This window comes from Lagenorhynchus albirostris, chromosome 6 (genome assembly GCF_949774975.1).
Source record: "Lagenorhynchus albirostris chromosome 6, mLagAlb1.1, whole genome shotgun sequence".
NCBI lineage: Eukaryota > Metazoa > Chordata > Mammalia > Artiodactyla > Delphinidae > Lagenorhynchus > Lagenorhynchus albirostris.
This window is the reverse complement of record NC_083100.1, coordinates 89,041,117-89,053,967: the sequence shown is the minus strand read 5'-3', so window position 1 is coordinate 89,053,967 and position 12,851 is coordinate 89,041,117. Positions and strand designations below refer to the sequence as shown.

The 12,851-nt window shown below is 34.2% G+C and overlaps 1 protein-coding gene across 1 annotated transcript in view; it reads right to left on the bottom strand.

The window, feature by feature from the left end:
* LRP1B (LDL receptor related protein 1B) overlaps positions 1-12,851 on the bottom strand; it is a 1,442,028-nt gene that overhangs the window by 239,687 nt on the left and 1,189,490 nt on the right. Inside the window, exons 56-59 of the mRNA XM_060151186.1 lie at positions 12,584-12,767; positions 7,868-7,953; positions 2,068-2,190; positions 469-650 (exon numbers count right to left, since the gene is read on the bottom strand). Coding sequence (XP_060007169.1) covers positions 469-650; positions 2,068-2,190; positions 7,868-7,953; positions 12,584-12,767 — 575 coding nt within the window. The remainder of the gene's footprint in view (positions 1-468; positions 651-2,067; positions 2,191-7,867; positions 7,954-12,583; positions 12,768-12,851) is intronic.

Genomic DNA, 12,851 nt, shown 5'->3' with positions numbered 1-12,851 from the left:
TTTATTGATTAGTTATAAAAAGAGTTATGTTTAAAAACTTAAAAAAATACTTGCTCTAAAATCCCATCACCTTAATTTTTTTCTTAAAAAAATTGTGATAGTCACATTTCTTTTTTTCTTTTAAGTTTTTTTGATGTGGACAATTTTTAAAGTATTTATTGAATTTGTTACAATACTGCTTCTGTTTCATATTTTGGTTTTTTGGTCATGAGGCATGTGGGATCTCAGCTCCCCAACCAGGGATCAAACCTGCACCCCCTGCGTTGGAAGGTGAAGTCTTAACCACTGGACCACTAGGGAAATCCCTGTTATAGTCACATTTCTCTTTTTGATTTCTCAATAAAACTTTCTACACATTTACACTTTTCATGGGTTCCCATGTTAAAATCTACAGACCAGGATTTACCATATTGGACATAATCCACAGTCTTAATCTTTAATTTAAGATTTTCAATGTTTGTTACAAACCCAGCACGAGGATCTAAAGACAGGTCCCTGGGAAACTTCAGCCTTTTGCTAACCAGTATAGTAGGGTATAAGCCATTGAGTTTGGATACTTCAATGATCCTTTTTTCTGTGTCAGACCAATAGAGGTTTTTTCCAATCCAATCGACAGCAAGTGCACTGGGGACAGCTGTGTTATGCACTACCTAACAAAATAAGAATTTAAAAAGTTAACAGTGTAAATGCCTAGAATAAGAACTAAGCAATTGCTTCTTGATTTTTTTCAGAGATACAGAATTGTATGTAAACATTTGAAATGGGATTTAGATAAGCACAAAACATAGAACAATTTACCTAATAAAATTACTTACTTGTTTATGAGGAATTACCCAATATGTAATCAGACCCCTAGAAATTCCATAAAGGTTTAAGAAAGAAACACCAAAATAAAAGGCTCTTGGATGGTTACACAATTGTTTATCACATTTTCATTAGGGTTTCCTTCTCCTCTCAAAATTTTGGGCAAAAATTCTATCACAGGCAGAGACACACAAGCACAAAAATTTATTGATGTTATTTATTAATAACAGGTTCTTGGGGAGATACCAATAGCATTCACCACTCCCCCCAACAGTTCTTGCCCTATTTAAATTATCTACTACAAAGAGAGAAAAAAATACAAGCAAGAACATACATTAAGTATTTCACCCAACCAAAGGGAAGTAAAAATATACTCATTCAACTGCTGTGCTCAATTGTAACCTGTGTCAATATCAAATATAATAAGGATATAGGCTTTGTATGCACAAATATGCTGCATATAAAATAACCAATAGCAGTTATTCTGAACTCCCTGTACCCAACCTACTGATTGTTTTGGCATTTTATATATATATATACATTACAAGGTTTCATTAATATTTTCAAAACTGATTGCTTCCACCAAAGCTTTCTATACAATATTACAGATGGCTACAAAAAAAGTTAAAGTAATTGAGTTCTATCTACTTGAATTTGAACTTCTTTATAATACATTTTACTACATATATACAGTGCAAATAATTTTATTTTAAAACTCAAGTTAGCATAGAAATGGTGCCAAGTAGTTCATATCTATAAGGTGACACGTGTTTAATTACGATGCTGCCTACTCAGAACATTCATGATTTTACACAAATGCATTCAACTAATTCCATCTATAGCAAGTTAATTTTAATAGTGCTATAAGTTCAATCTACAGTCTAATAATTATTTTTTTCAACTACAAATTCTCAGGGTCAACATTTTCTTTTATATAAATCAACACAATCGAATCTCAGGCACTAATCATTCAAGCCTTAAGCATCCATCACATTTTCTAGGGTTGTGAATAAGGTTTCAAATTTTATTTATTCAATTTGATTTTTACCTTATTGCAAGTAATAGTGTCATAATGAAACATAAGGATAAAAATCTCCAATTTCATATTTAAAGTATATATTAACCTACACTGTACAAACGTGAAATTCAAACCAACCTAATACATTCTATGAGTTGCATCATTACCATCAAATAACATTTTCTATTCAATTCAATCACACAAATAAAATATTGAATAATCCCATCATTGTAATATGGAATTACCTTAATATCACTTCCATTTAAACACATTCTGTTTATGCGACTGCCATTGGGTCGACTAGAATCAATCCAATAGATAAATTCTTCTTTGTAATCAAAGTCTATACCAATAACATTGTTTAATCCCTAAAAATAAAAAGGAGTATGTTGGAATAATAGTTAATAGAAATTGTTTTAAAATGATTAAGGAATTCATAAGAATCAGTATTTCCCTTTGAATCTAAGTAGTTACAGTTTTACAATAAATAGCATTTGTGAGAATACCAATTCTTTATAAAAGCATTATATATATTTACATTTTTTCTATACCATACACTTAAGATGTTACATAATTTATTGTATTTGAAAATATTTTCCAAGTAGGAAAAATTTTGGAATGTTTATAGCTAATGGTTTAAGTAAATAGCCAGTAACGTGGAAAAAAATGCTTTTAGATAAAGGAAAAGAGTCTCACTTTAAGTTAATATTAAATATAAATTTGATGCCATTATAAGTATACATCTAAATTGGAAAGGTAGACGACCCCCAATAATTTAAGATGAGCTCTTGACAGATATCTGATGAAAGTCAGAAAAGAAGGTTTAAAAATTTTACTTTCCCTAAAAGCCTTTGTCTCAACAACATAGCAACATTCTCTTTTTTTCTCATGCTTCAAGTAGCCCATTAGGCAATACAGTGCCATATTAGAATTTAAAAGTTAAAACCTTAGGTGAGTATTTGACCAAAGAGGAACTAGGTAGTCAACATCTTTTTATTCCACATGGTAGAAATGTGAGGAAATCCCTCCCTTCAGACTCACAATTAATGCATTTTTTAGCAGGTAACAAAATTGAACATGAATTCAGCTGATGGGTTTCTGGATACTACAGTTCTTTGGTTTGGCAGTTCCACTGTTTCAGTGATTTGATCTGAGGATTGTACATCAGGATCTGAGAATTTTCTTAGCTGTTGAGTTTTCCAAATGATTGCTTAGGGATTGGTTTAATTCTGACCTATTGTTACTGCTCATAGATTTACTACCCCAATGGACTAACAAAACTTGGATCAAGATTTCAATTGTGTTAACTTGCTTTAAGAGTTGAATATTTTATTAATATATAAACTCGTGCTAAAAAATAATTGACACCATAGACACTTGGCAAAGCCCCAGAGATCTTTGTCATATCTCTGTATCTGATGTAAGCTTTTCACATCAATATTCACCCTAAAGTTGTCGTTGTCTCAAATTGTTTTAGGGGTCGCTTAAGAGTACTTATAGTCCTATAAGTAAGGATTAGCATCTTCAAGGAGATAGTTTTGTTTGTTTGTTTGTTTTGTGGTTTGCTTCGGTTTGGTTTGGGGAGGGATGGTTGTTCCCAATTCTGAGTTCTGTTTCCACATCTATACTCAGAATTCAAAATTTTATAATAACACTGAATCAGAGATATATAATTTGTTTTTATAAAACTCAGGCCAAAGCTAAATTAGTGCTGTCCAGATTTTATTTCTTTCCAATGATCTCCAAGACTAAGGACGACCTATGTATCACTATTTGCAACAACTCAGAGAAGGTTCTTGCAAATACTGATTTTTTCTTCTCTTAGCCAGGCTAAATTCTAGCAGTGATGGTGTTAAAATCATAGGTTCAAATCTTATGCTTTTATTTGGCTTAAAAGGAGCAATCTCCTTTTCTTCAGCTCTAGATTATAAAGTGAACCTGCAATCACTTAACCCCACTATGCCCAGATGAATAAATGCAAGTATAAGTCTTACTGACAGCATCACTAATCAAGAATAATGATTATAAATGCTAAAAAAATACAACTAATATTCAGTCTCAGATTCAAAAGATTCATTAATTATTCATTCACACCCTAATAACTGGAGAACTACTTAACTAAATACATGTAAGCATTCATATCTAAGAAGTCATCTATGCACAATCAAGGTTCTAAAATATAAACAGATTGGATTCCAAGTTCTGTAGAGGGTTTAATAAATTCATTTCAATGGTAGTCTACAGGGCTTCCCTGGTGGCACAGTGGTTGAGAGTCCGCCTGCTGATGCAGGGGACACGGGTTCATGCCCCGGTCCGGGAAGATCCCACATGTTGCGGAGCGGCTAGGCCCGTGAGCCATGGCTGCTGAGCCTGCGCATCCGGAGCCTGTGCTCCGCAATGGGAGAGGCCACAACAGTGAGAGGCCTGCGTACCGCAAAAGAAAAAAAAAAAAAGTAGTAGTCTACAATATTCTTTCTGTTCAAATGCTTTTCTCACTGGAAGAATAGGTAAATGGGTTAGGGTTCTGTGATGGCCTGGCAATTCAGATAGGTATATTAGACCTCTATAGGGAAAAGGTGGGAGAGAAAGTTGTCTCTGACCTTAGCAAAGATTCACCCACAATCCCCAGTCATGGCAGAATTATCCTATTCCTTTCTTTACAATAATCAATTTAGATAATGAAAATCTATTCCAAATTTAGCAAGTCAACTACAATAAATTAAAGCCGTGAATGCAGAGAAATTGAAGGTCTGAATTCTGACATATCTTTCCAGCCAAACTGGTCATTTTTCTACAGCTTTACCCTTAATCCCTTCAGAAAAGAGTGTAAAGCTCTCTCTACAGAATCATATACAAGGAACATTAAAACAGCCAAGGGCATGGTCAAAATAATGTCTAAAAACTAGAGTCATCCCAGTGGTTTCAGAGCTGAAAATTGGTTTCATCAAAATCCTATTTGCTTCTTTTATTTCTGTGGCTGAAGATTTGCACCCTTTGGTTCAAGATGATTAATTTAGGAAATTGTGTTTTGTTTCTCTATACAATTTTACTGGAATAAAAGTCACTGCTAGAATTGAATTGGATAACATATTGGAAAGCTACTTGATTAATTTTCATTTCTAAAATCCATGTTATTAAAGTACATTTTCTAAATGTGTTGTACGAATTTAAGTTATAGCTGTCTTAGCTACAACTATGTTTTAGAATATATAGGGTAAAAACATTCTACCAGTAGTTATAATTTTATGCTATAAAACTTCATGAGATTGTTACTAAATACGATAAAGAGAATAAAATTTAAGATATTAGGATAAATTGTTCTTCCTAATTATTTACACACAGAATTCCCAAATAATTAAGGCACAGATGTTGTCTTTTCATTTATTTTTGACTGAGAGAAAATGTGGAGAAACAATTACTGCTATTTTCTACTTCACTCTGCATATGTAGACAAAATCTTTGAGGAAGAAATTGGTTTTTACCACCTTGAACTCCTTGAAAATTTCTGTAATGCCATGATGAAATTGTGGTTAAAAACAAGTTTCCTAACAAAAATGACATATTTCAAGCAGCCCACAAGCAAAACTTTAAGGCTTGTCTTTAGTTTCTTGGGTCTTTACATCCTTACTCCGTGGTCACCACTAACAAATGCTCTCCAAAGACACAGGTGTTCAGGGTCCTTGTGCATTTCCTTATCTTCCTCACTACCTCCTTATTTCCATAAACTGCACTAAGAAACTGTTTGAAATTCATCCCCACTTATGTACTAGTGATTGGCAATAGTCTACAGTTATATCACCAGGAAAAAAACACTATAACAATGTGAGCATTAAAATGGTTTGGCTGTATGAAATAGACTTACATCATGCGTGGAGATAAAAATCATTTTGGTCCCTTAAGAACAATCCCTGATAATGTATTAGCCATGAAAGACAAAAAAAAAAAAAAAAAAAAGGATAGCAGTAGAAATGTCTTGAGTCACAGGGTTGGAAAATAAAGCAAGGAGCTACCACTGAAGCTCTGTTATAGTTCTTTCTTGAAGATCATAAATATTGTTGCTATATTAGTTAAATTTGTGGTTCAGCTGAGCTTATAGAGTATTCTAAAAAGAAAACTTTCTCACTTTGAGATAGCACAGTCTAAAAGGGAGAAATGCTGAAAACAAAAGAAAGCAAAACAAAAACAAAAAACTTATTAAAGAGAAAATAAACACGTCCCATTTCCAGAGACTATACAAGAAAATCAATAGCTTGCACACCTAACTTGGAAGGTCTAGAAAGGGTATGGAGAAATATACTTAAGAGAAAGAGGTAATTTTCAATATTTTGTAAGTTTGATATATGCTTAAAGTTATACTGCACTGGAAAAAAATAAATTAATGCAGAAAACCATTTGGGAAACGAACACTTTTCCATTTTAAAGCAGTTATGTAAATTTAAACTATCTCCCTATGGGTATTACTCATCTCTTAAAGAAATAGTCATTTAATTCTTAGATTTTAAATAGACTTCTGTTTAGTTTTTACAAACAACATGAAAATATTTTGTATTTTACCCAATCTCTTAAGGTACATAATTAGAGAAAGAGGCAGTATGAAACAGTGGGTATTTGTGGCACACTCCAAACTCAAGAGCAAGAATCTAAACCTCACAGACATTCCTGAATAAGACAAGTATGTATGTGGTAAGCACACGGAAAGTTTGAGGATGCTGGTGAATTAAGAGCACGGGCATAAATCACAGTGGCAGCTGCTACCCAGCTTGGATTGTGTCCATTCAGAGATGTGAACCCAGAAATGCTACACCTTCCTATTTTTTCATGAGTAGCCAGAAATCTGGATTTTCATGTGAAATTTTAATTTTCAATTTGTGACTTAGAAGCTGCAAAATCCAATTCTGTGGGGAATAGTAAACATCACACTTGCTAACGAATATCTGCACTTAAAGTAAGACTAAATTCTTAAGCAATATGAATGAAACTCTAACTATAGCAATGGAGGTACCCAGGAGTGAGTGGAAAAATATCTTTAGTTAAGTATTCTTTATGTTGCTGAAAAATCAACACATGAATGGACTTCTTCATCTAATGCCTAGTGCTGGCATAAACATACTACAAGAGCAAGAAATATCTTTATTTTTGGCACACTTGTTCTAGAGAGTGCTATCACATATTCATGTCACTATTGCACAGTTTGGGGCAAAGAGAAATTTGCAGCAGGACAGATACAAGCCACATCTTTCCAAAGAAGCTACTTCTGACGATCAAAGATATGCTAAAACTAACTGTGATTTCTCTAGTCAATGTAATAATCAGTCTAGTTTTAATGATTTGATTTTATGCTTTCACTGCAGACTGGGAGGGAAAAAAAAATTTGAGGGAAGCAATTCACATTTCCATCCTGTCATAAATGGAAATCATTCCTTTCATCTCAGATAGTATATATGAGTAAACTCTGACAACAGAACTTAGGCAACAAAATGGATCAGTAGCCCAGATTCTCTTGAAGTAGGTGGGTTGAGGGATGAAAAGGGTAAGGCTGAATATACGCACCTCATAACCTTTTAACCATGACTGGATTATAATCATACTTTTGCTCCCTAGCTAATTCCAAATTTTAAAGGCTAAGGATCATCAATCCCATATTATTCCTTAGTTCTAAGAACAGAAACTTGAGGTTCTGGAAAAGATGTTTATTTTTAAATCCCAAGGGCTGTGGGGCTGGGGGGACAATCTGGGTAATGCACAACTACCTTAAAAGAGAATTTTATACCTTCCCTAGTCTAGCTGTTCTTAAGAGAGTTTTTTTCCTTGCATTAGCTATGGTTTACATCTTCTACTTTCTTGGATATGGTGTGATGTCACAAGTTGGAGGCATCACCTGGACAATTCAAACAGAACAAAGTTTATGGCAATCTTATATGCATACATGCATGGATCCCTGAATACATGCTTCAGAAGTACTAATTATGAGGTACTGCTACAGCTCTAATGCATATCTAGAGTGATTGTATTAAATACTATGAAATCATCATGGAAATGTCATACCTGTTTTAGAAGTGTGTAGTTGGAACCATCAGTGCTAATTTTCCTTATCTCATGATGATCAGCAAGAATTAGAAAAGGTTCTTCATCTAAATACCAAGACAAGAAACATATTAGACTTTAGTATTTATGGTTTTCAACTCTGCTTAGTCTCAGTTTAGTTACTACAGCGATGCAAGTTCAAATGCAGTGCCCTCTGGTAGATTAATGGTTAAAAAATTCTTCCTGAGCACCTCTACTGATAACAATTGAAAAGAAAGCAGATGCCTGTGCAGTACAGAAAATCTAGACAATTCCAAATCCCTCTCTTTCCCTCAGTCTTCTTGAATATTAAATTATCTAATTTATTTGAAATTAGTAGAAAACACCTGCTGTTAAAATCTTATTTTTTGTTGTTCCTTTTTTTAAAATTGGAATATAGTTGATTTCCAATGTTGTATTAATTTGAGGTATACAGCAAAGTGAATCAGTTATACATATACAATATATCCACTTTTTTTTTTAGATTCTTTTCCCATATAGGTCATTACAGAGTATTGAGCAGAGTTCCCTGTGCTATACAGCAGGTTCTTACTAGTTATCTACTTTACATATAGTAGTGTGTACATGTCAATCCCAATCTCTCAAATGGTACAAATGAACTTATTTACAAAACAGAAATAGAGGCACAGATGTAGAAAACAAACCTACGGTTACCAGGGGTAAAGGGGTGGAGGGAAGGATAGAAATCTTATTTTTAAATGAATTTCAGAGAAGGATAATCTGCACCTATCTTAGAAACCTACAGTACAGCTAAACATTCCTATAACCAGAAAATTCTTTCTTGATAATCAAATAACCAGCTTATGCTCTCAGAATAACTTCAGTGAAAACCAAGAGTTTCACTGCCTACATACACGTTTTTCATCTGCCTGGAAGCTTCTCTTAAGTAAGAGTCTATTTCCTTCTTATTTGTCCAACATGCTTTAGTATATTATTTGTTCTAGAATCTAGGAAAGATAATAAAAATAATCTAACCATGCTTCATATATGTAAAGATCAAACTCCTTTTAAACATCTTTGTTTCTAAGATGCATTCGTACACTTAGATGCCTCGTAAGCAAATTTAATGTCAGCATAGATTAGAAAAAAACAATGAAAAAGGTAGCCACTTTACGTGATTAAATGAGGACTTTATTATAAATCATTTATTGTTATAGAGTTATTGTCCTGTTTATGTTCAAATTATTTGAATTATTATTATGAATAATATTATTTGAATTATTATTCAAATTATTTGATTTGAATTATTATGATGTTCAAATTTATGTTCAAACATTACTTTCTTCCTTCAGCCTTTAGTTTTACAGTATATGTATAATACATAGGGCACTGTACTCTGTTTTAGCATACTCTGTGTCAGAGATTAGAAATGTGTGTCACAGATGCTCGACATCACCTTCTACCAGTGATGGCAGCACCTCTAATCATTCCAGTCTTTCTGTTGAGGTTAAATAGAGACTCAGAACCCTACTCAAAAGAGTTGTCTCTCAAGTTAAAGTTGCTTTGCCCTCCTATCAATATAGTTCTACATTCATAAATGTTATTAATCAGTCATGTTCTACCTCAATACTTAGGCAGTTCTGTTCTTTACAACTTAAATTGTAAGACCTGAAATTTGAAACTCCTAGAGGAAAACATAGAGAAAAATCGCCTTTACACTGGTCTTGGAAATGACTGTTTGCCTATGACACCAAAAACACAAACAACAAAGCAAAAATCATCAATGGGGACTACATCAAACAAAAAAACTTCTGCAAAGCAAAAGAAACAATCGGGACTTCCCTGGTGGTGCAGTGGTTAAGAATCTGCCTGCCAATGCAGGGGACACAGGTTCAATCCCTGGTCCAGGAAGATTCCACACTCTGTGGAGCAACTAAGCTCGCGAGCCACAACTACTGAGCCCTCATGCTGCAACTACTGAAGCCCACGTGCCTAGAGCCAGTGCTGCACAACAAGAGAAGCCACCACAATGAGAAGCCCGCGCACCACAACGAAGAGTAGCCCTGCTTGCTTCAACCAGAGAAAGCCTGTGCGCAGCAATGGAGACCCAACACAGCCAAAACTAAATAAATTAATTTTAAAGAAGAATTGACTATTAAGGAAAGTTTAGAAGAAAAAAAAAGAAACAATCAACATAATGAAAAGGCAACCTATGGGATGGGAGAAAATACTTGCAAATAATATATCTGATAAGGGGTTAATATCCAAAATATATAAATAACTCATACAAATCAATAACAAAAAATAAACAATCTATTAAAAAATGGGCAGAGGAACTGAACAGACATTTTTCCAAAGAAAGCATACAGATGGCCAATAGGCACATGAAAAGGGGCTAAACATCTCTGAACATCAGGGAAATGCAAATCGAAACCATAATGATATATCACCTCACACCTGTTAGAATGGCTGTCACCAAAATGACAAGAGATAAATGTTGGCAGTGACTGAAGAAAAGACAAACCTTGTGCTCTTTTGGTTGGAATGTAAGTTGGTGCAACCACTACAGAAAACAGAATGGAGGTTGCTCAAAAAATTAATAATAGAACTGCCATCCAGCAATCTCACTCCTGGGTATATATCCAAAGGATGTGAAAATAGTATATCAAAGCTATATCTGTACTCCCAAATTTATTGTAGCATTATTCACAATAGCCGAGACATGGAAACAACCTAAGTGTCCATCAACAGATGAATGGGATCTGTATAGCCATGAAAAAGAATAAAATCCTGCGATTTGAGACAACATGGATGGTGCTTGAAGAATTATGCTAAGTGAAACAAGTCAAACAGAGAAAGACAAATACTCTATGATATCACTTATAGGTGGAATCTAAAAAAGCCAAACTCATTGAAACAGAGTAGAATAGTAGTTACCAAGGTTTGCATGGTGGGGAACATGTGGAGATGTTGGTTAAAGAGTACAAACTTTCAGTTGGAAGATGAATAAGTTCTGGGGGTCTGATGCACTACATTGTGATTATAGATAACTACACTGTACTACACACTTGAAAGTTGCTAAGAGAGTAGATCTTAAATGTTCTAACCACAAAAAAGCAGTGGTAATTATGTGAAGTGATGGAGATGTTAGCTACTACTACCATGGTAATCATATTACTGTATATAAGTATATCAAGTGAATGCATTGTATTACCTTAATGTTACACAATGTTATAGGTTAATTATATGTCAATAAATTTTGGGGAAAATATCTAGCCTCCCTTTAGCAAAAGATTTATTATTCAGGGACACTCATATTTATATTAAAATTGTTATTAGTTTCTATTTATTACTTTTAATGGAAAACCACTATATCATGGATACATGATGTAACAAGACCCAAATAAATGATTAGCATTCACCTCCTTTTCATAATCCTTTGTGAAAAGTTTAAAGTAATGGAAACACTAACTAGTTTTTAGATTTTATCTTTTCTTCTTATCCCATGTCACTAAATGAATGATGTAGTAAGCAGTGAGCTGGCAAAAAAAAAAAAAAAAGTAGGCTGGCAAATAAAACAATGGGCTCCAAATAATACACAAATTTATTCAGAGACGGACATTCCAAGAATAAGTGAGTGGAATGAAAAACTGAAAAGAGTTATTTTTCTCCATAATGTGCATAATTTTAACCAGTTAAAAAACTAACTTTAAAATTCCTATCCCTTTTATTTATTTTATGAAAGTAGATGAGAAAAATCTAGTTTTTTTTTTTTTTGCGGTATGCGGGCCTCTCACTGCTGTGGCCTCTCCCGCCGCGGAGCACAGGCTCCGGACGCACAGGCTCAGCAGCCATGGCTCACGGGCCCAGCTGCTCCGCAGCATGTGGGATCCTCCCAGACCGGGGCACGAACCCGCGTCCCCTGCATCGGCAGGTGGACTCTCAACCACTGCGCCACCAGGGAAGCCCAAACATCTAGTTTTTTAAATGTTGTTCAACATAAATGTATATGAGAAACTGGCAATGCTATTTAATTGATTATACTCAATATCACAGTAAGAGGAATAGAAACACATTATGCACCATTTTCTGCCCATTTTAAGTTATTATTATATATTACTTTGTATCATTTTAATAAGTTTGATATTCTCCCCTGATGAATCATAATTTGTTTTAATATTTTATTGAATTTTCTAATTCACAAATCAAACACACTGCTTGAAATAAACAGAAGTTTAATAATACTTGTTGACTCACTGGAAGACTTCAAATAGTCTTATATTCCTGATTTTTTGTTATTGTTGTCATCATTATTACTATTATTATTACTGACCCGTTGTTCTCCTTGGCACACATATATAAGTGTGTGTATGGTGTAGGGGAGAAGGAAAAAAATATTAGGACGCTGTCACAACAGGTTCTTTAATAGCCTTGGCCAAACCTGCTCCCAAGAACCTGTGATACAGGAAGCAGTGCTAGAGATAGTTCTTTTTACTTGTTCTCAAAATCTAGAAAACACTTAATAATTCACAGGACCACACTGGAATGGTACTAAAAACAGAGCAGTGTGTGGACAACATGCAATATCAGAGTGACAAATTTCCATATCAAGGTAAGTAGAGGAGAATTTTGACTTCTTAGAAACAGCAATGAGGAATCAATTCAACAAGAATAGCTACAAAATCAGATCCATATGTGTAACTGAGGCTGACTCAGTGGACAAGTTCAATTCGATACCTGAGAGTGATTTGCAGCCATTTGGGTTATCAGGTTGTATTTCATATCCATCTGTACAGAGGCACCTGTAGGTCCCATATGTATTGATGCATTGCTGGCTACACGGAAAGCCCAAAGAGCATTCATCAACATCTACACATGTTTTACCATCATCCTTCAGTTGAAATCCAGGCCAGCATTTGCACTGGAGAATGAAAAACAAGCATAATCAATTCATATCATTGTCACTGTCTCTTGCTATTGGATATCCGTTTAGCGTGATTCAAGC